The 22,107-nt window shown below is 46.5% G+C and overlaps 5 protein-coding genes across 5 annotated transcripts; 2 read left to right on the top strand and 3 right to left on the bottom strand.

The window, feature by feature from the left end:
* Nucleotides 1-467: 467 nt before the first annotated feature.
* AGABI2DRAFT_76270 (hypothetical protein) lies at nucleotides 468-3,074 on the bottom strand (the record flags this gene model as incomplete). Its single annotated transcript, XM_006455803.1, has 14 exons — nucleotides 468-513; nucleotides 574-662; nucleotides 715-855; nucleotides 937-1,044; nucleotides 1,097-1,227; nucleotides 1,286-1,339; nucleotides 1,394-1,448; nucleotides 1,505-1,609; nucleotides 1,702-1,967; nucleotides 2,027-2,129; nucleotides 2,180-2,353; nucleotides 2,402-2,482; nucleotides 2,533-2,552; nucleotides 2,606-3,074. 14 exons carry the CDS (start codon nucleotides 3,072-3,074, stop codon nucleotides 468-470), a joined length of 1,842 nt encoding a protein of 613 aa, XP_006455866.1.
* A 1,631-nt stretch (nucleotides 3,075-4,705) lies between these two features.
* On the bottom strand, nucleotides 4,706-8,246 carry AGABI2DRAFT_187998 (hypothetical protein). Its single transcript, XM_006455802.1, has 13 exons — nucleotides 8,032-8,246; nucleotides 7,894-7,978; nucleotides 7,759-7,843; nucleotides 7,470-7,693; nucleotides 7,282-7,387; nucleotides 7,118-7,208; nucleotides 6,862-7,048; nucleotides 6,692-6,805; nucleotides 6,450-6,638; nucleotides 6,222-6,388; nucleotides 5,555-6,164; nucleotides 5,000-5,506; nucleotides 4,706-4,923 (listed from the first exon to the last, which is right to left on the bottom strand). The coding sequence occupies exons 1-12, from the start codon at nucleotides 8,238-8,240 to the stop codon at nucleotides 5,468-5,470; spliced, it is 2,106 nt and encodes a 701-aa protein (XP_006455865.1). The 5' UTR covers nucleotides 8,241-8,246; the 3' UTR covers nucleotides 4,706-4,923; nucleotides 5,000-5,467.
* A 1,272-nt stretch (nucleotides 8,247-9,518) lies between these two features.
* Nucleotides 9,519-11,703, bottom strand: AGABI2DRAFT_121782 (hypothetical protein; the record flags this gene model as incomplete). Its single annotated transcript, XM_006455801.1, has 5 exons — nucleotides 9,519-9,628; nucleotides 9,685-10,668; nucleotides 10,726-10,837; nucleotides 10,903-11,248; nucleotides 11,309-11,703. The coding sequence occupies 5 exons, from the start codon at nucleotides 11,701-11,703 to the stop codon at nucleotides 9,519-9,521; spliced, it is 1,947 nt and encodes a 648-aa protein (XP_006455864.1).
* Nucleotides 11,704-11,966: 263 nt separating this feature from the next.
* AGABI2DRAFT_76731 (hypothetical protein) lies at nucleotides 11,967-13,375 on the top strand (the record flags this gene model as incomplete). Its single annotated transcript, XM_006455800.1, has 2 exons — nucleotides 11,967-12,223; nucleotides 12,283-13,375. 2 exons carry the CDS (start codon nucleotides 11,967-11,969, stop codon nucleotides 13,373-13,375), a joined length of 1,350 nt encoding a protein of 449 aa, XP_006455863.1.
* Nucleotides 13,376-13,663: 288 nt separating this feature from the next.
* AGABI2DRAFT_210470 (hypothetical protein) lies at nucleotides 13,664-21,717 on the top strand (the record flags this gene model as incomplete). The annotated part of the gene is made up of 18 exons (XM_006455799.1): nucleotides 13,664-13,829; nucleotides 13,903-14,352; nucleotides 14,407-18,711; nucleotides 18,765-18,929; nucleotides 18,982-19,107; nucleotides 19,128-19,303; nucleotides 19,356-19,497; nucleotides 19,550-19,651; nucleotides 19,705-19,779; nucleotides 19,835-20,098; nucleotides 20,156-20,355; nucleotides 20,406-20,838; nucleotides 20,906-20,947; nucleotides 21,002-21,119; nucleotides 21,173-21,202; nucleotides 21,263-21,286; nucleotides 21,336-21,419; nucleotides 21,474-21,717. The coding sequence occupies 12 exons, from the start codon at nucleotides 13,664-13,666 to the stop codon at nucleotides 20,544-20,546; spliced, it is 6,312 nt and encodes a 2,103-aa protein (XP_006455862.1). The 3' UTR covers nucleotides 20,547-20,838; nucleotides 20,906-20,947; nucleotides 21,002-21,119; nucleotides 21,173-21,202; nucleotides 21,263-21,286; nucleotides 21,336-21,419; nucleotides 21,474-21,717.
* Nucleotides 21,718-22,107: the final 390 nt, after the last annotated feature.

Raw genomic sequence — 22,107 nt, 5'->3', positions numbered from 1 at the left:
CACTATCCAATTCCAAGCCTAGTTCAAATTCTAAATGGAGGGGGGTCAAATCTGATTCAGCCAGTTCGACTCGCACTCGGAAATATTTCTTACCTGTGTAGAATCCGCTGGGCTGTGATGCTGCGTTGTTGCGGAACGAAGGCAATGACGAGAGATCAACTGTCCATTTACAAAGCTCAGTGGTCTCTCCTTCGTCAGTGTACCTCATTATCTGTTCAGAGTCGCTTGTAAACAGGGTAGCGATGAATATTGAGTCTGAGGCCCCCAATTAACTGGATTGAAATACGACAGAACAAAAAACCAAACCTTGAGCTGATTGCGAAAATTTGCTTCACAAAGATAAATCGAACGGGACATAATAATCAAACCAACATGAAGACATACCAGAATTTGGTTGAAAGCCGTTGACTAAGAGACGAATTCAGTCGCGAACGACGACACATTGGAAAGTCCCGGATTTAAAAATCTCACCCTTTCCGGAGGATTGCGCCTTTTGAAACAAGGTACTGCAACCTGTAATAAAAAAAATCAACAACTCCTGCGACGACGAAGATACGAGATAGCGTTACGTACCTGTTATCACATATATTAACATTTGCGTTATTCATCTTTATGTATGCGGGACGTTTCAACCAATCCTCTTGCTCTGCTGGCAATTTAACCTGTCGACAAGTAAGATTTGGGTATATACTTTGTCATCGAATTAAGACGTACTTTCATAATGTAGGCTCTTGGTGCAATGACACTTGCCACAAGCGGTTTTTGCGCTAGACCATATTGAGCAGCACCGCGAAGGGTGGCTGTGTCGGCATCGGGGGGCCTTTCGATGACATGTATTGTAGAGCCAAATCGTTCCTGGGGAAGGGTAAATCCGAAACTATTCATAAGTCTCGCCCAAATGGAAACATCAAAGAAAAAGAAGAAAAAAAACTTTACCTGGACACGCTGTCTGAGATACTCACTACCAGCAAATCCTCCCACAAGAAGCAGTGCATCAATTCGTTGTTCTATTCTTCCTAATTGTTCCTCGATTAATTGCAATACCTACGAAAAATTTAAATCTTAGATAATAGGAGAATATATTAGTCGTACGTACCTCGTTAACCACCGGATCAAAGACCTCCCTACGCAATAAATTTCCAGGTATGCAAAGCTCTCCATTTATTAGTCCGACAGAAGGGTCTTGTGGATCCTCTGTGTTGAAACAATGAAACTGGAACATCAAATCTACAAATTCATTTTTCACAGGTCAAAATAAGTCGTGATTGATAGAAAAAATCCAAACCATCGTCTTGAATTCCTCCATAATTGTGCTTATCAGTTTCACTGAAGGAATGCACTAATTCATCACCATCAACGGCTGAATGGGACGATACAACAATGATATACATACTGAAATAAGCAAGCGAAGCTGGGTCGAGGTGAGCGGGGTGATCGGATAAAAGTGTCTATCGAGCAGTGACTGATCTTAGCATCCAACAAGGGTATACCAAATTCGACTTACCCTAACAAGCTCTCTGAAACGAAGGTCAAGGAATAAACTACCACAGTTGGAGCCAGACCGAGCCGACATCTCAGCAATCTCAAGATTCGCCATTTGCCCTATGATCTAGACAAGTCCATGGATGAGTTACAAGGAGAAAGCACGAGACAGACAGATATAACGCGTAGGACAGGTAAGCTCCTTATGAGTAACCTCACCTTGTAAGCTGCGAGGTCGACGGTTCCACCACCAGCATCACATACAATAAAATTCTGGGATGGTTTGAGGCAATGTAGATCCGACAGATGTGCGCAGTGAACGGCTGCTGCTTCAGGCTCCGTGATGATCCTCAAGCGATCTTTCCAATTCTTATCGCCAGCATGGGAGCTCCGAACGAGGCCTGCAGTGATGGCAGCCTCTCGCATCATATCGCAACCCTTGGCATCCCATGCAGCAGGAACTGTCAGCAGCACATCAGCAGAATCTAAAAGCATAGCATCATTAATTATAGCGAACCTGAGACGACCACGGAATATCACATACTGAGATCTGCTACGGCACCAATATCGCGTGTAATTTGTTCCTTCGCATGTTCCCACAGGCAGCTAAGAAAATCAACAATCAGATCAACAGCACGCTTCCCTGGCTATCTTGACCATAAGTAAAGAGGTTCATGAGCGTTCGGGAGAAACGTACCGGCAAAAGGGGTAGGCGAGGGTCAATCGCGGCGTCGTCTCTCAGTGCTTTCGGTTCCAAAAACAGCTTGAACCATTCACATTTTATTGTTCCCTCCATAGGACTGGCGTTCTTAGCTTCTAGGCCCCAAGCTATTACCCTTCCATATTCGTCATATAACAAACAAGTAGGAATCTACGAACGAGTCAGGAGGAGTTCGAAGTAATAATTTTTTGAGCGAACCTTTCGGAAAGTTTCGACAGAACCCGGCCAGTTCAAGATCTGCTGAATCCTTCCACCGGTGACACGGGAAGAACCATAAGCCTAGATACCGTGTCAGTTCAAATGGAATCCTAGTATCCGATTATACCCACAACACCAGAGAATGTTGTACCTAGAACAGCTATTTCAGACTAATACACGAGGCATAGAACTATAAACGCTCACCGAAATCCACGGCCACTGACATCTTGCCCTCGTCCGTACCACGCGAAAATTCAATAGGAGGCGAAGATGACATAGATGCTGCTTGCCCATTCATCGTTGGATGATATGTCGCGGATTGGGGTCGCAATATAGCATTGATGTTGCTAGTCGAATTGTAATTATGGTTCGTGAACATTCCCAAAGGAGGTGAGGGGATCGGAGGTGAGGGCGAACTATATAGGCTTTGGATTGGCGGTGATGGCGCTTGGCCCCAAGGTGGAATGGCAGAATTGTTATAACCATTTACATTATGGTCGGTTACAATAGCTGGGGGTGGAGATGCGAACGGCTGTTGGTAGCCGACCGATTGTGCACTGCCAGGCTTTTCGAGGACGGGCTGAGCGGTGGGTTGAGTGGTAACGATTTCGCGCGCTTGCATACGTTCGCGGTTTGAGGGCGCATCATCCTTTTTTCCTCCACAGCAAGGCATCGTGACTGCAAAGACCGTTAAGCGACGGACACGAGAGAGTGAGCGCAGAACACGGACGAACTCAAGCGCCCGCAAAACATGTGCCTTGCCTTATTTGGTAAGCCGACTAAATTGAAGCTGAAGGTTCTCAAGAGCTTGGACTACGAGTATAAAATGTTGAACCACGAACATGGAAAATTAGTCGGAGAGGAAGAACAAATGAACAAAGCAGTCAAAATTTGAACACACCACTTCTACTTAAAATTCAAGCCCGTACTCTCAAAAAGGATATCGACTTGCCGTTTGCAACTTGCAAGTGACTTGGACTAAGCTCTTCTAAGAACATCCCAATTCCTTTGATATTGAACCAACTGAACGTCAAAACGAAGCAAAGATAGGACATCCCTGGACTTAAGAATCATTGCATAACATCATCAACTGTTTCAAGCACCCACCGATGACGAGCTTTGATGAATAATACTACAGTGTTACGGTGTCGTGGGGGATTCACCCACTGGTACATGCACTGGCAAAATATGAGGGCTGTAATCTGTATTTAGTTTCCATGACCTCGGGTGATAAAGACATCTATCTCCGCTGGTTCAAATTGAAGTCGCCAGCCTCGCGAATAAATGAACGTGTAAAGTCCATACCTCAGGTCTACCAATATACTTCTGTAGCAATAAAGTTCACCCGCTCAGATTCGGGTCCATGTCAGGGACTAAACAGAGGAGCATCTAAGCTCTGAGTAAGCGTATTTGATGTCCACGATCTTGTGTAACGCTTTATAGCTGCTCAACATAATGGTCAATATTTGATTGGGAGAATTTCGCCATCCTGTTGAAGCCAATCATGATCAGGAAGCGGCGGACTCCGAGCTTGCGTTTGATTGTCACTACGGCTGATCGGGCTTCGGGATTACGACCCGTCGTTAACTAAATTCGACTTGTGATATGCCATTCTAGGCCATACTTGTCTTGGATTGTACTCCCATAGGTAGACGATGATATCATTTAGATATCATTTATCCTCATTTATCACGATCCGGTTCACAGCATCGATCGCACTGGAGAAACCCGTCCGCTAGTTTCCGTCGGCCAGGGGCAGGATCAAGATCATAACTGGAAAGCTTAAAGCTTCAGATTTCTTATTGGGTTTGGGGGAAAATTGACGCGGTAGTTATGGCACCATCGCCTGCCGTGTGTAAGCCTGTGTAAGCCTTGATAATTTTCAACTGATATGTGACTCAGAATGGAGCCAGCTCTCGCCATCCATCGTTTACCTTGAATGTCTCCAAGGCTTTGATCGAAGGACCTTGGATCACGGCAAGTGGTAAGCAGCGTGAACAAGATTCATTGACCTCGAGAAGCGTTGATCTAACGTTGGCTAGATCATAGCATTGCTCGTACGATGATATGATGTCATTCAGGGGATAAAAACTTCAGAACAGTGTACTGGTATCAGCAGCCGGGAGGCCCTGGAAAATCAAATTCTGTCAACGTTAACATGTTTCATTTAGTCCTCACAAGGGATCCGCGGGGAAAGTGGAATCCAGGATTTCGCGATATAAATGAATGTCGCCCCGGATCAATCGGAGTGTCGGAGCTTAAAGAAAATGATCCCTTCTCGTGTGCTACACTCTCTCCACATAGCTTCAACGTCAACCATCGTTTTCATGGCCGCACCTATGATAGCCAACAAGCAACTTGCGCAAAAGCTCAGCACAATCGCGCGCTCTTGGGTCATCGATCCTTTCAGACCAAATCTACAACTGAAGACATTTTTGGAATCACTGGCTGCCCATCCACGGCTAACAAACCAGGCGGTCTCAGCCGCGCGTTCACTACGGGATAATGATATAACGAAAAAGGTATACATGACTTAGTTTGCTACACTTTCGCGGACCATCTAACTCACCGTGTCTACGGCAATTTACGCACTACTAGTATCCCCTTTCAAATAAAACTCTCCAACCTCGGTCAATCCCTCATCATTATGGACGCCTCGTACAGGCGTTTGAGCAAAGTGCGAAGGGTATCCGGCGACCCTGGTGGAAGGTTTTCTTCAACATATGGTAGACATTCTGTGGTGGTCCCGTAATACTGGGGTGGAGAAATATTTAATCATTCATGTCGGGTTTTGCGGCGTCCGACCAACGTCAATCAGATGCCCATCATTCACATTTTTGGAACGGGGGATATCTTTATGCCACAGTGACGAAATATACCTAGTCGGAGGGCGAGTCGACAGCATCGTGTATGATATCATGAGGGTTCTGTACTTCCATTGGCTCCCAATGCGATTCGCATGCGTCCCATCGTTCACACACGCTTACACAATATCTAAAGTCCCCTCAAATCCCACCGTATGAATAACGTGGTCATCCTGGATATCGCCGTGTAATCGAAGAAGTTTCAATCCTCTTCTAAGATGTCATCTTCGCCAGCTTGCGCCTAGAACGGAGCATTAGTTAGAGTAATTTTGGCAAGTAGCGAGTTTACCTTCTCAAGTAATTTTCGCCGCTTCTCTCTGGCCTTCAACTGCACTTTGAGATACTTGCCGAGTGGAGCTTCCTTCGATTGATCCCTCAATGACTTCTCCCATTGTTCTACCGCATGCATCTTGCCGGGCGCGAAAGTGACATTCTTCCGCAAATTTTCAACCCATTTCGCGCTCTCCTCTAGCCGTTCTAAAAATGTCCTAACAACATTTTGCTCCTTAGCTGTCCCAGATGCTGCTGAATTGGATTTGGCAGCCTTCAAACTCCGTCGCAGCTGGATGACAATCGGGACGGTGACTTCCGGAAAGCCTATACTTCCGTGGACCGTAGGACTCGCCAGCCACTCGGCAAGAAGATATGTCGCCTCCTCGGCAAGACCTTCGAAATATACACGTGTTTTAACATATTGTTGGGGAACCCGGATTTGGGTCTCGAAATCCAATGACTTTAGTGTCGATGATTTGGGCTTGCTTGAAGGAGAAATTATTGAAGCTATGATTGGAACAACGTATGGTGCCACTGGGACGTAAATGCTCGTGTGTTTGGTGAGGCTGATGATGGACCGAAGGATCTGTAGATGAAATGGATATGACCGACTATTGGGGATGAGCCTACAGAAGGAGTGATAAGGAAACGAAGTTCTCTTTGACAGATGGGAGTAAACTGACTTGATCGCTCCAAAGGCCACTTGGATCAGCGGATAAATCAAAGGCTTCATCTCGCTTTCCTTCCCGGATTCCTCTTCTGCTTCTGTACTACAGGCCTTTGCAAGAACGATACACCAGAAGTCAACGGAGTGGACAAACTGCCAATTATACACTTGCTTGTACGCTTCCTAGAAGAAAGGCCATAACTGAAATCAGCCGGCAACGATGTGACTCTGTTGATATCCATACCTTCGACTTGATCTTCATGCTATTCCGCAAATGAATAGCAAGCTGACGGATATAGCCAAAGGCATGTTGGTACGCTAACGAATGATCGATACAATATACTTCCGACGCAGAATTCTTCATCAGGTTGATAGAAGGCAGGGTATGAGCACTGGTACTTTTGGATGACCGAATTAAGGAGAGGTACGTATTCTAGAGTTCACATCAATGTTTGAGGTGTAGAATAAGAGGAGCCATGCACTCACTTTAAGAATGGAATCTAATATACTGTCATCATTCGACAGTGCAAGCCGCCGCACCGAGAGATATGCAGCTATTCGAATGTCATCCTCAGCGCTCGACCATAACTCTAAACATTTCTGAAATACCTAATTCAGACATATGGGAAAAAGGAATTAACAATAGAAACACGGACTTTGAGGTATACTTTAACGGCTTTCCGGCTACTAACCACATACGGGATTATTTTTGCGCTTTCCGTTAGGGCGAGTCGAAGTAGCTCCGTATCGGTCAATTGCGAGAGAAGATGTGTTACGTTGTGAAGATAAGCAAGGATCATTTTTTGCAGCACCCTGAATTTCGGTGTCTGTGTTGGAGGTTTGCTGAGTTGAGGGGTTGAAGAAAGACTTTTTTTAGCCACATATTTCAGAAGATCAAACTCGGAAACTTACAATTTCCCTGTCGCGAGTGTCTTGTAGGGTACGTGATGTTCAAGGACAACCGGAGTATATTTCAGTGTCGACATCACTACTTTGTTGTAGACTGCAGTACTCCATTTGAGTCATATGCTTGATCGCCGAAGGACGAAATCGTAAAGCAGCAAGGAGATGCGTACCACTTGAGCTAGAAATATTCCAAGCTAAAACTTGGTCTTCTTCATTCATATGCACAGCGGCGCGGAATGCTATTAACAATTTGCGTAGTGCCTTCAAGGATCTATGCTGTTGCGCATCGAGAGAGTAATCATGAGAGTAGTTCAATAAGAAATCCGCCACTGTCGAGGCCACTTATTTCGAAACGTACCTCTAACAAGGCTTTTTGCCATTCCCGTATCTGTTCCTTTGTGAGCGTTGGCGTTGTTTCTTCTTCTTCAACGTCCATGTCTTCATCGGGCATATCTTCATGGCCGTCAGCAGTGTCTGGATTGAATTCGAGTAATTCTTGGTCATTCTCTTGTAGATATTTATAGAATTCGGGATCTTTTTCAGCGAGTTTTGAAAGTTCGAGGAGGTGGGCTTGTCCCTCATCTGAAATCAAGCATGACGACGCGTCAGGACTAAAGGTCTTGGGGTTGCAAATTGGAAAAGCGTACCGTCCAAGTCATCTACCGAAGCAAAGGAGGCATTGTCATCGAATTCATCGTCCCCATCTTCTGACATATCTTCATCCTCGGATTGCTGGACCATACTAGTTAGAGTCCCGAAGAAAGTGAATAGAGGAGCCTCACTCTATTGACATCCTCTTCCACATCATCGTCGTCGTCGCTCCCTTCCATGAAAGCACCACTCAAGAAATCATCAACAGACTTGACTCTAAACAGTTGCTATTAGTCTAACTAGTGAACTTGAAGGTGACATGAACGCACCCTTTTTTCTTTTGTGAAACGTTGGACTCCTCAACTTCGTCTTCATCAGACCCTTCCCCCCCAGGTTTCGTTCTTGACTTGCCAGTTTTTGATGATTTTCGCGCTTGGCTTTTTCTCCGTACTTCTTGTCGCTTACGTCGTGCTTCAATAGTCTTCTTCAGCTGACCACTTGCAGCAAATTTTCTTGTCGCTTTTGTAGCTTTGCCCATGACGAGTCCAACGAGAGAGTGATAAGATTTCACACTCACTACTAACTTACTTTTTCGTTTGGGGAAAATTTGCTAATACACATTTTCTTACGTAAGCATTACCACTCAACTAAGGAATTCGAATATGCATGTTTGAGTGGTTTTCTAAGCTCCTCCAGGTTGATTCCTGAGCCCCGAAAAATCTTAGCAATAATTGCATGACTGACTGCAATGCTATCCATGTGCGCGGTACCAATTGTTTTCCCTTGATATTAATCTTGATTAGATGCTCATGCAGCAGGAGTTCAATTGAATCCGATCAGATTAACGTTCACCAATCGGCGAAGTACTTATCTAAGTATCTTGTGGGTACTGAAATGTAATCTCATTGGGTTAAATCTATTAACTGCAAGTCCTTCACAGCCGAACACTTTCCGAGGATTTAATGAAGCAGATAAACAATGAGAATTCCGTGGATATAAGATTTTATTCTGATTTTTCCTTTTCGTCGGCATCAACATATTTCAACGGGGCGGTGGAACCACCGCAAATTGACCAATCATAATGTATGATCAGCGGATAATAAGGAACAGAACGCAGGGAAAAGAGATTCGGAAAGATACGAGAGTTCGGCTGTTATGGGTGAATACTTACTTAGGGGGTAAATTGAATGAGGATTGAAATGAATCGGCAGTCAAGGGACGAATCTTTAACCCCAGCTAATGTTTGAACTTGTGTATATGAAGAATGTATCTTGATATAGCTTGAGGTAGGGACGTTTAAGGCGTAGGAGAGTGGATCGGAGTGCGGAAGGATGTTCCGGTCTACAGTGGATCACCACTCACGGCCTAATCCATTGGACTCAGCACTACATATTGGTGTTTAGAGTCTGGTGAGATTGCGGTATCTAACATCAAGCTAACTACGCCAAATAGGATTATATTTCATCCCGGAACGTCAACCCAAAGAAGCTGAAATATTTGTCAATGAGAAGGTCTGGCTGAAAACCAAAGGAACAAAAAAAAGCAACACCGCATTTCCTTCTAACCATGTGCGAACACACTCCACCCATGCCAAACGTTGCTACGGACCCGTTTACAAATAACAATTCACGCGAACAATCTTCCCTCACCTCACAATCACAGAAAAAATAACTCATTGGACCGGCCCAAAAGTTACCCATTACATACCCTAACAAACCATAAATAAGTACCTCAACATGATCAAAGAAACCAATTCACGAAACCAGAAAAAACTGATTTACCGAGCAGCAAAAAGAAAAAAAAATCAAAATCAAAATCAAAACCCGCCATTTCCCCATTGTCCTCCCATCCCCATATTATGCGGCATATTATTCATATTCATATTCATATTCATACCCCCCATATTCATCCCATTCACCATAGGTCCTAAAGCCGAACTCAACGATACGTTGACAAAAAAGTTTTATATAATGTAAACTCACCTTGATCACCCCATCCTCCCATCCCAGCATTATTCATAGCTGCCGGATTAAATACCGGCATTCCATTCGCGCCGAACCCAACACCTGCATGTCCTTGAAAACCCCCACCTCCCATACCCATCTGATTCATCATTTGCTGATGATGATGATGATGATGATGATGTAGAGGCATATTGACACCTCCCATAGGACCGACACCTGACATGCCCATGTTGACATTACTCGCATTCATCCCTACATGTCCAGGAGCACCAGGTATCCCAGGCGGACCCATACCACCCATCGGACCAGCGTTCATCATATGATGATGATTCCACCCTCCCGCAGACATCATCTCCTCCATAGGCACGGGTACACCCATACCCATCCCAAATTGATTTACGCCCCCCACACCGACACCCATGCCCATCATATTTTGTTGTTGAACCATCATTTGATTTGGATTCACCATCTGATTGGGAGGAAGCATAGCTGCTGGTCCATGGTTGATGAACGCGTTCGGTCGATTCCCAGAGTTAAATCGGGCGCCACCAGAATTAGTGTTCATGCTATTGTTATTAGAACCGCCGGGTATCCCCACAGCGACTCCACCGCTCATAGCTGAGCCGCCACCGCCGGAGATATTTTGGTTATGTCGTACTGGTGATTTAGGTCGTAGTGCGTCAATTTCAGGGGTCATAGGTACAACCGCTCGACCATTGGTAAGAAGTGATTTCACTTGTTCGTCCCATGTTTCTTGTCGCCATGTTGTTGCAAGCCCACCCTCTTCTCCTTCGACGTGCACAGAGCCGTCTTCAGATACGGCGAGTTGCCTGTCATTACCTCGGGTCAAGACAGTAACCCAGCCTCGTCGAAGCGAAGTCGCTCGACCGAATATCTCGAGCCGTCGGATTCCAAGGCAGAAATTCTCAATCAGGGTATACATCTCTGGGGGTTTTCGTGTAGGGTCAGCAGGATCACCTTCCCAGATAATCACATCAGTATCTAGAGATGTATGTTGAGCTGGGATTTCAGTTGATACATCAAACGAACACTGCTCACCAACGTTGCAATGAACAAACCAACTATCAGTTGAACGTCGGACAGTTCCACGAATGCCAATGAGGCAGTGTTGCTTGGTTCTGGTGAATAATGAAGTAGTCGGTGGATCTGTCTGTCATTGACAAAGATATATCAGCAATGATGGGTTGAGGTGACAGTAAGGGAAGACCGCCTGACCCCTGGTCCTTGGTTAGATGTTTTATTCGTCTTAACCCAAACAACGTCTTCACAGCGGCGGTATCCCCATTTCGCAAGAACTTCCCTCCCCCTCTCCAAACCTTCCCCAGCACCGCTACCAACCCAGAGAAAGACAAAACTGGGATCTGCCGCGAGATTTGGAATAGGCAATTCAAGTAGTTGCTCCCAACTAAATGAGGACGAGAAGGGCGGATCTAGAAGAATGATGTCGAATTTATTTGGATGTAGAGACGATAATTCATGGTATGGGAGATAGTACGGAGGGGTAGCATGACTGTTGACAGAATTCTTTTTCAGAGTGAGGAGTCTTTGTTGTTTGGGATATCTGGAGATGGAACTGAATTGAGTGGGGGACGAGAGATGTATCAAAGGGGGAGATGTTCACTCTTCGAATCTATGCTCCGGCTCAGCACCTATGACCCAATCCTGGGGCCATTCTCCGCCGTCCACGTATCTTTGAGAATAGTCATTTCGAATGGTCTCTTCTTCCGGGACATAGTTGCGATATCGAGCAAGCCTAGCCTTCTTGGGTGCAGGGAGGTCCGAACGCTCTTGATCTTCTTGCATGAGCGGTGGAGATGGGGAGGGTGATGCATCATCGGGTGTTAGGAGGGGTGACGAGGGCACGGTGGGGAGTTTGAGCAGCTCTTCGGGTGGCGACTGTAAGGTGTGTAGGTGGCGGCGGAACTGGTGCTGAGACGCGCGGACATGGTCGAGCAGGGAGGCGTGGGCAGCGAGGACGTCGTTGGCCTCGCAGAGAAGTTCTGCGGTGGATATCATAGCACGCGCCGACGCTCGCAGTCCATCATGGCGTCACTGGCTGGGCGTGTTTGTTTCTGTTACTTTCGGAAGTCTCTCACTTTGATCCCGGTACGAAGAAAGTTAATACCACCGTGGGAAAGACCTTTGTTCAGAAAACTAGGTTGTCATATCCGTTGGGCGCGTTTGAGCTTATTTTCCGGTGCGTAACAAAGGTTCTCTGCGGATGTTTTGTCGTTTGACGCGTCTTTGATCCCAGGTCGCGTGTTTTTTTTTCTAAATATATGCCCGTTCTCAGGACAAATGCTTCTTCAGACGATTCCAGCTCACTCAGCTCCAGCCCTTCGACTTCCTCCAGCCCCCTTTCCCGCTCGCCGAGCATCCCGTATGACATCACCCGCCCTCGTCTACACAAGAGGAAGCGCTCTTTTGTTGTTTGTGGGGTTACTTTGATCCCAACAGTCGCGTTTGACACCTTCTGGCGTTTTGCAGCAGAAAGACACGCTGTCGACGAAAGACGCAGGGCTGGCTACCCACGACCGTAAGTCGATGACACCTGTCAAACACTTGTTGTGTCTACCCTCTTTTCTTCCCTTACAGATGGACAGAAGACACGATACTCCAAAAGTATCACTTCTGCAATACGTTTCGCGTACTGGACAAATTGAGCCAGTATATCATAACCGAGGTCATCGAAAAAGGCTCGCAAGAACCTTTCGAGGTCGCCTTTCGCGTCGTCTTATTCAATCTATTCACCAAGATTGAAACCTGGGAGATGCTCCAGGAGCAAGTTGGACCCCTCAAGTGGGAAACTTATAGTCGGTCCCAATACAGCGCTGTCTTGCGTGAGGCCAAGAACTGTGGAACAACCTTGTACACCGGTGCATTCCAGAAACCCGCTCCGAAATTCGACGTTTCAAAGGAGGGTTATATCAACCACCTGATTCTACTCGAGGTTCTCATGGATAACAAAATTCATGAAATATGCCAACACGCATGGCATATGGCAGATGTTTTCGAATGGCTCATTTCGTTCCCAAGCATGGGCGAATTCGCGACCTATCAACTCATGTTAAATCTGTCCTATAGCAAACTCCTCAACTTCCATCGAAACGATTTTGTCATTCCTGGACCTGGAGCATCATCAGGACTTGGCAAAATGTTTGGGAGAAGCTTGCATACTGGAAATGTTCTCGTTCGGGGTTTCGAGGTCGAGGTTATTCGATGGTTGGCGGAGAATCAAACTTATTATTTCGAGCGACTCGGTTTGACCCCTCCGAGATTGGGTCCGAAGGAACTTTTAATGGACGTGGCGGATATCGAACATACCCTTTGCGAATTGGACAAGTACGCTCGGCTAGCGCACTCCAATCTCAAAGGCAGGCGCTCGGAAATACGCCGAGGGTTTGAACCGAAAAGTCAGCTCCCTGCTGAAGCGGTCCTTCCAGCTGCCTGGAGGCACAAAGCGAGGATCATACCTCGTGTTCGGGAGGATAAGAGAATAATTGTGGAGAAGCGGTATACGGTTAGTCGGATAAAGACTCACCGTATTGATGCTCAGGGGAACAAGGAATACTTCGTTCTTTGGTCTGGATATCCAGAGTCGGATGCGACTTGGGAACCGGAGCTTACTTTGAACGACGACGCCCCAGGAGCGATTGTTGATTATTGGGCAAATTACGCTACTCAATAGGTTTTTCTTTTTTTTTTGGATATCAAGTGTTTGTGCTTTACCATAACAGTTTCTCGTATATTTCGTGCTTTCAACTCGCTCGTGCTTGCTTCCTTTGCTTGGATATTACCCTAAAGATATACTGTAATCTATCCGTCCGTAGTTCAAACCAGAATTGTGTTTGTGTATGTTTGTCATCGGGGCCGACGCGCTCTCGAGTTCTGAATTGAACACCAGGTCAACTCTATACGGATCTGGTCCAACTCTCACCAGGCTGCTAACGGTCTGGACAAAACTTCACGCGCTAACATGGCGTCGATATCGAGGCTGCGTCATGCCCTATACAACGCGCTATTCAACGTCCAATTTGATGAACAGGAACTCTTTGACGAGCTCTTGGTACAAAAGTCGCGTCTTCTCAACTTGTTGAATGTCGGACAGAGAAGTGCTGATGAACAGAAAGAAATTGCTACAGGTCCGTTTCTATGGTTTTTTCTCGATTCGTAGTCTTTGTCTTCTTTTCTGTGATGCTGATGAGATTTTGGTAGGAAAGGTTGTGATTGAAGGGAAACATGTGGCGGTCAATGCCGAATTCGCTAGACTCGTGTTGTTTCTCTCTGAACAACTCGAATGTTCAGAACGATACATCGCAGGTTTATTAAACGAAGTGATGAAAGAAAACCCAAATATCGATACTGTCACGGGTATGGAATTGACAATCGAATTATTTCATTTGAGAAGAAGATATTTGGTGGATGCGTTGGGCTTTCTTGTGGATGCTGCTCAAGCGGCAGAGATATCAACGGATAATCATACGTATGTTGGATTGGCGCAGTATTTGGAAAACGAATTGGCGCCGTCTGTGGGTTGGGAACAAGGAGAGATGACGCTTACGAGGAGGATTTGGGATCAAATTCAACAATTGGACGGAATTATGGGGAGGGCGGATAATGCGAGAAGGGGAGCTGCTACTAATACTATTGCGCCAAATGGTCCAGGTCAGTCAAAGTTTCTTTTTCGAGTTTTTGCAAGTTCTGAAAGTATTCCTGTAGGAGGAACGCCTTCATTGGGATTTGACGTTCTAAATTCCCGCTACGATTCCCTAAAATACGAGAGACGATCTCTCGCCATCACGCTATCTAATGTCGTTCATTTGGGATATATCGTTCCTGGTGAATGCGCAAGCATGATTCAATGGCTCTCGGAAAATCCATCCCATTCTCTCACATATTATATCCTCGCCACCGTCCTTCGCGCTTTCGACCTTGTAGATCCTTCCAGTCCTACTGGTCAACGTAAACAAAAACTCGCCGCAGACAATATGTTCCCCGGCCGGTTTATAACTCTCCTTGGTTCAGATACGACGTGGAAAGAACTCGGACTTAGAGGGACGGTCCTTTTGCAACTTACTATGTTTTTGACGGAGTCGAGGCATCATAATGCCACTCTCGAAAATGAACATGCTTATAAAACGGAGAAACTCGAAAGTCAGATTTGGGATGGTGTTCAAGCAGATGCTTTCATCTATCTCAGATCTTGTGTCCAACATCTTTCTGCCAAACATTCAACATCGAATGCTTCACCGAATTTTTCAATAGAGGGTCAAGAACAACGTGAAGTTCCTCCTGACGATTTTCGAAAAGTTATTCTTGTTGCATTTGAGAGGCTTGTACGATCACTCATAACGCATGCTTCGTCGGAGTTGAGGAAGATTAAACAGCGGCAAGAGGATATTGTTCATGCGAGGGATAGGACAAGGGCTACTTCGGCACGGTTTGCAGGGAATGTACCGCCTGAACAGGAGAAGACGGAACCACCTACGCGTAATGATATTCCTGCCTTGTATCGACTCATTGGAACCCTCTATGATGCTCTTCCTGTGGAGCGCGGACTACAATTTTGGGGAGCCACACCTGGTGATCCATCGAAAATGTCGTACATGGAATACACGGAAACGACCACTGGAAGGTTACCAGCGTTCTTGCAATGGGCAGTATGGTCCACGTCGACACAAGATTTACCACTTTTGGCGGCGTTGTATGACATGTTGAGTGGATTGGCAAAGGGACAACAGAGTAGCGAGTTGGCGTATAATTTTATGGCTCGAGGAGGGGGTGAGGTACTACCTGGAAGCTCACTTCGTCCTTCGTCGGGTAATGGACCGACTATTTCGTGGTCTACCATTTTTGGACTTTTGGACCATTGGGCACAGAATGCGGCTACTGGCCAGGGAGTTCCTCCGCCTCAAAACTTTGGTTCATTTGGTGGGCTGTTTAATACTGCGACGGCGAGACCCACACAGCATCAGTTCAATATCGGTCACAAGGAATTACTCTATGCGCAATCATTCCTCCATTTACTTTCGACTGTTGTTAAATATTCCGTCCCTGTTCGTACGGCGATATCCAGTCAAGCGCAATTCCGAGCGATACCTACACTCGTCTCCCTTATCCCTTTGAGTGTGCCGCTAGAACTCAAAGGAGCCATTTTTGACACTCTTGCTTCATTTTGTGAACCTGGGGCTGGTGTGCCTGGTGTGGAGATATGTCGAGCTGTATGGACGCTGATGGAGCGTTTGGAGGTTATCAATGTTCGTGCGGGTGGTACCAGTGGTTTTGCAACTTTGGCAACGGGAAAGGGTGTAGAAATGGAGTTGGAGGAGGTTGAGGCCCCGTCGAAGCTGTATCCGGTCACGATACCGTTCCTACGGCTCTTGGGGACGTTGATCCATACGCAAAAACGCATACCATTGAAGGAGAGACTGTTGGATGTTGAGCACATTGATACTATTCCTGATAATTTGGGCGCGCCTTATCGACTTCCTGGTATCGGACCGTTTTCGTCGTTCGTGATTGACAACGTCTTTGCCAACATTCCGAATCGGGACTATTTGCAACCTTCGGATAGATGGGAGATTAATGATCTTTGCCTCACCTTCATAGAGCGCACGCTGGCGAGCTACAATCTTGAATCACTCGTCAACATTACGGATGATTTGTCCGTGAAGCCGGATAAGCTTCTTCCTCTTGTTTCGCACCCTGGTTATGACATCGTGAAGCGGTTGTTAACGACTTCTCCGCTGCAAAATAGTATCTTTTCGTATCTCGTCGAAGGTGTGGAAGGATTTGATCGAAACCTGGCTAGTGAAGAGCTATATTTCCGCAATACGATTGTTCGGGTGCTTCGTATCATCCTTCGCACCCTAGAGATCCAGGATTTGTTCTTGGATGTCCTTGTCCCCCTCCTTTCGGACCTCAATAACACGACCTATGCCAACGTCATCCACCCGAGATCGTATTACACACGCTTGGATCAAGCACTCATGTTTGGTACCCCATTTATCCCCGCCATTGCGACGTATCTGTCGTATCCTTTATATCCAGAGTTGGCTCTCCTTTCAATTAGGATTTTGTCCATCTTGTGCAGTTCCGCCAGCCCTTCTACAGTTGTCACGTTGATCGAGCGGAGTAGGGATTCAGAACGTATTTCTGGTGGATTTATGAGGATTGTGGGGATTGAATCGGTGGACGATGTATGGGAGGCAGCGGCGTATGCGGAACAAGTTATGGGTGCGGGTGCGCCTGATCCAGATGAGGATCGAGGTTCACTTAGTCAAGCGATTCGTCTCAGCGCACTTGAATTCCTCATTGAGAATACCGAGCAAGATCGACCGTATCCCAATATTGCACACTACTTTTTGTTTGGCGGCGCGGTCAAGGAACAGAGGATTCAAGACCCCCATGCTCTTGGTGCTCGTAAAACGACCCTCCACACCCTCATGCGTTTCCTGAATACCGGTATACCAAAATTGAAAGGGAAGGATAGAGGAAGCAAATACAATGCCACACCTCTCCTGGTCACGCTTCCTGGACTTGCGGAACGGTGTTATAGGATCATACATAACCTGTGTATCCATCCAAGAACTTCGGAGTTCACGATGAGATATCTTCGTACGCGAGAAGACTTTTTTGCGCGCCATCTTGCGAGTATGCCGGCGGCGGTCCCTCAAGCACTTCAAGAACCTTTCATCCAGGTGCATTATGAAGACGGGTCGACGGTGACTACGACTGTCCTTGCGTTATGTTCCTTCCTTCGCCTTCGGTCGTATTTGTTCAATCTGGTCGCTCTTGAATTACATACCCTTACTAATAAGGGTCAGCTCAAGAGTACAACGGAACTGTTGGATATTCTGTTTGGGACCGATGTGGAGTATGAGGAAGAGTTTGGATTCCCGGCGTTCCGAGAAATCGGACAGTCACAGATGCGCATTATCGACTTTTTGCAATCTTTGATCTTTGACTGGGCAGACGGCCAAAAAGTCCAGCCGCTGAACCTTCAATTCTTTTCCAATCTTGACCTTCAGGCTTCCGTTCGTCGGGACAATAGTGGATGTGATATAGTCGATCGGACAGCAGTGTTGTCCCTGCTCTCTGGAGCGAGACGGGCACTACAAGCTCAAGGTGCGATCTCCACCACTGCCCATCTGGATCAGATCAACAAGGAGACGACATACATTCTGGAGAGTTGTGTAGTGGAAAATAATCGTCGCAAGGTCTCTCATGCGCTGTTGGATGGATTTGAGTCTTGGAAGAGGTTGCTGGATATGTCGCTGATGAAATGTTTTGATCGTCTACCGCATGATCGTAGAGAGAACATGCTCTTCGACCTTCTTCATGTCCTCCCTCCCGCTATTCGCTCGAATAGCATCGACGAGAATGTTTCGGTTCTTTTGGCGGAGACTGTCCTTGCTTCGATCACAAAACTGCGCGAGGACAGGCAACACCAGGTAATCCTCCAGTCTGTGGGTGGAAACGCCGAGTCGGGTTCATTGCCGGCAGAGAGGTTGTACGCAATTCTTCGGAATGCGTTGGATGGAATATTGGGCAGTAATCGTGTGGAGTTGGTGAGGGGTAACTTGTATGCTGCCCTAATCAACTTTATCCACCTCATCGCATCCTCCAATGAGTCGCCCGAGACTTCAAGTCAAGCATTGACCGTATCACTTCAAGGATCGTTCAACCAAAGTGTTGCATCACTGAATGCAAGCCATTCACTTGTGCCGTTTGGCGAGGTCAAGAATGTGTCGCCTGGTTCCTCCCTCGTCTCGGGCGCATTAAGCGCAATGAGGGATGGGATGGAACGATTAGTGGCTACTGTTTCTCGGGATGCTATTGATGGTACAGAAGTTTGGAAGACGATCGCGTTCATGTTGTTAGATGCTCTAGTTGAGCTGTCAGTGCGGGAGAAGCAGTCGGTTGTTATCTCTGCATTGACGAGGCATGGCATATTGGCGAATTTTGTAAGGGGAATTAAGGAGAGTGATGAACGGCTGCAATCTGTGCTGAAACCCGATCCTGGTACGCCGGCCCCGCCTTTTGCTTTGTATGTGAGACTGACAGTATGACTGCAGATGATATGAACTCTCTATACGTATACGAGTCCAAGATGTCTCTTTTTACCCGCATGTCGCAGACCCGTGTTGGCGCTGAGAAGTTGCTTGACGCTCGATTAATTCCCATCCTGGCCAAGTGTGATTACCTCGATTGTAGACCTGAGGCAGATCAATCGTTCATGGGTACGAGCTTATTCATGTGTGTGCCTACAGCTTTGACTAACATGATTCACAGACCAAGATTCGTTCTTACCCTCTGCAGTTCAACGGTACCATCAGCTGCTCACGCCAGCATTACAAGTTGCTGGTGGGCTACTCGCAACTTTAGGCAACAAACATGCGACAGCAACGAAACAGGCACGTTCTAACTACTTCATTGAGTGCACTCTTTCCTAATATCCTTACAGGTTCTCGAGTTCCTTTCTAGTCATGGATCAACGCTTGTTATTCTGCTAAAAAATGAGGCTGATCATGTGTCGCTTGGCATTCTTGACGAAATTCATCTCATCGTCAGTCTTTGCTCAAATGTCCTTCCATCCGTGCCAAAACGCGAAGTTGTAAGTCTGATTCCACGCCCAGCATTCTTGTGTACCTGATGGTTTGGTTTAGCTAGCACATAATTCAGGCTTTGGTGCTATCCATGCATCCATTGTGACGCTTGCTACGCGCATTTTAAGTCACGAGCGCTGCTTTGGAGGCATTGTTCCTCAAAATGAGTCTGAATTGCAGGATGCCAGTACTCCAGCTTTTGGTGAGCTTCTGGGTTCTTACGCTCTTCGTCCTGGGACTCACAATGGTTCAAGGTGACTCGTCCCAGTCTCGCTTTCAAGCTACCCTACGAGCGAAGGAACGGCGTCTCCGTAAAGCGGTTATCGCTTACACCGGGGCTGCAAGTGATTTCACAGGTAATTCACTCGCATATATGCCTGCACGTTTGTTTATAATCATGCCCTTACAGAGCCCGAAATTACACTCCTTTTATCACCGATAACAAATACCACTCGTCTAGATGAACGAAATTCCCACTTTGTTGGTTCGTATTCATCCCACAGTGTTGTATATGTTGACCATCTCACTCTATATATCAGCTGCCGTACCAACTGTCGGGGATGCTATGCAAGCTCTTGAATTCATAACGGAGGATATCGCAAATACTCTCAGACAAATTTCCGATCTCGGTGCTGAAATCGCTAATAAAAACCATATCATGGTGGAGCATACTAAAGACATTCTACGCCACCTACACGCGACATTGCTGCAAGAGTTGGACGTGGATCAGAAGAGGTCGCTTATTTGTCAACAGATGGAACATGTCAGACAGGAAGCCAAGGTTACTGTGAGGACTTTGTTTGGTGAGCCCATCCTGCATTAGTTGACGTTCTCGGGGCTAATGCGTGCCTGTCCTCAAGATACTCTGGAGATACTTCTTCTTTTACTTTGGCGTCATCTGGACTACTATACGGAACCAGGAAACATGAGTACTCCTCCTGCCCGGACATCCATTTTGAATGCAATGCGACTCTTGGCAACTACAAGTCCAGAGCAGTTCCGTGAGGAGGTTGTCATGAGGCTGAATCCCCTACTGCAACGTATATCATCTTTGGAAATTGTAAGTTGTCTAACACTTCCCGCTTCCCATGGTTCATTGACATTTCATAGGATCAGGAATCTCTTGGCAAGGAATGGCAGTCCAACAAAGCCTACATTGAAACCATGTCTCGCCGTCTTAGGGAGAGTGCAGGGTTACTCATTGAGGGCCCAGCGGAAGATCATGGTACAGATGGCTCAATACCCACCTGATGATACGCCAACTTCAATTGCATTCTTTTCCCCCTCCACCGCCTTGCTGTATATGTCATGTAATAATATCACCGCATAATACTGTCACTCTTTTTTTTAACCTCTCGATAGACTGGTATTAGTGACGGGGGTATGTACTAAGAATAAATAGATCGCTATTCAAACACTCGCCGCCGCAGGGCTAGCGTGGCAGTAAACTGCCCGCGCCGCGTAACGCCAATGATCCACCCATTCTGAGCGTTTGGGTGCCACCTGGGAAGTATGCAAGTACATATGCAGCGAGAGAGACGACCTGGCATGGTTCAGGGTGTCTGCCGTTAGCTATCTGAACATCTAGATAATCTAAGTGGGATACGCACTTGGACTGCCCCGCATGCCAATGAGCCAAGATATGAATGAGACTAGTTTGATAAGGTCAGTGAATAGCATCTTAAAGAGAACGAAACAGAGCGTACACCAAGAGCGAAGTATAGCGTTAATCCAAGGCTAGCCAAGTAGACGATGGAGAACGGTAAGCGGTCCTTTGATACAAGGTGTTTGATATGATTGATGGGTCCAATGAGGACAGAGAACCTAGAGCAAAGATGAGTTTGAGAGAGATATGAAAGAATTTGATCTTGACGGACCCAAACATCACGAGTAAACTCCCCAGGCTGATGACGCAACGTATGCCATGTCAACGGTTGTAGGTCACGTCGGATTAGAAACGTTACCTGAATGCAATAGCAAACTTTTCTGGCCTGAAATGCATGGTTGGTTCGAAGTTTGACAAGGGGAATAGACACCCACCGGATTGCAAGTAATGGCAAGGTAATGAACGCAACAAAGAAACACACAACTGCGCCGATTAAACAGCCTATGAACCCAAGTAGCCTGCAAGGTTTCAGATAATTATGTTCGCACTTGCTTCCAAGAAGTTGAGCCCACCTCTCCCATCTTGACAACGCAAACCAGGCCTCATCCTCATTCGACTGTTCACTTGATCGAAGGGGTATGTAGTCTCCAGCTATCGAAGTGTAGAATCGAGAGAATGGGTTTCCAGACGGTTGATTGGCTTGTGTTTGTTGAGAGTCGTCTGTGACACCGCGGGCCCAGCGAAATTGGGATAGATTTGCGCGGAAACTTTGTTCTGCAGAGGGCGTTGAAGAAGGCATTATGGTGGAGGAGAATCAGGTGGATTTGTAAACAAGCACAAATGCATTGCCGGTCCGAAAGGAGTTTCGCTTGATTAAGTCATTGCAAAGTCATATTGGGAACTAGTACAGTCTATTGGTGAGTTCGACCTATCTCAGCCAGTATATTCTGGGATTCAGAATACGGTAAACAAGCCCTTCATTACTTGACCAATATGACAGCGACGCTCATCTCCCGAGCCCAAACTTGAACGCGAGAGGCCAATATGTTGCAGCAAGGCACTCTGTTCAACAGGCTCTTACCCTTCGCGCTCCCGGATACACCTAGTAACCCGGAACAACCCGCTATCGACATTTGGACTGCTGGCTGTGTTGTATGTTGACATTGAACTTTAGACTTTGTCCCGTGGTTACTTATTGGCATGTGT

This window comes from Agaricus bisporus (assembly GCF_000300575.1).
Source record: "Agaricus bisporus var. bisporus H97 unplaced genomic scaffold AGABI2scaffold_11, whole genome shotgun sequence".
NCBI lineage: Eukaryota > Fungi > Basidiomycota > Agaricomycetes > Agaricales > Agaricaceae > Agaricus > Agaricus bisporus.
Note: the sequence above shows the minus strand (reverse complement) of the source record. Positions and strands in the feature narration are given on the sequence as shown.

What these genes read in the sequence shown, in the direction of transcription:
- AGABI2DRAFT_187998 (XM_006455802.1), bottom strand. Translation starts at nt 8,240, where the DNA reads ATGGGCAAAGCTACAAAAGCGACAAGAAAATTTGCTGCAAGTGGTCAG. An exon ending in GAATATTTCTAGCTCAAGTG is followed by an intron (nt 7,209 to 7,281) that starts GTACGCATCTCC and finishes GGAGTACTGCAG; the next exon opens with TCTACAACAAAGTAGTGATG. An exon ending in GTGGCCTTTGGAGCGATCAA is followed by an intron (nt 6,165 to 6,221) that starts GTCAGTTTACTC and finishes CTCCTTCTGTAG; the next exon opens with GCTCATCCCCAATAGTCGGT.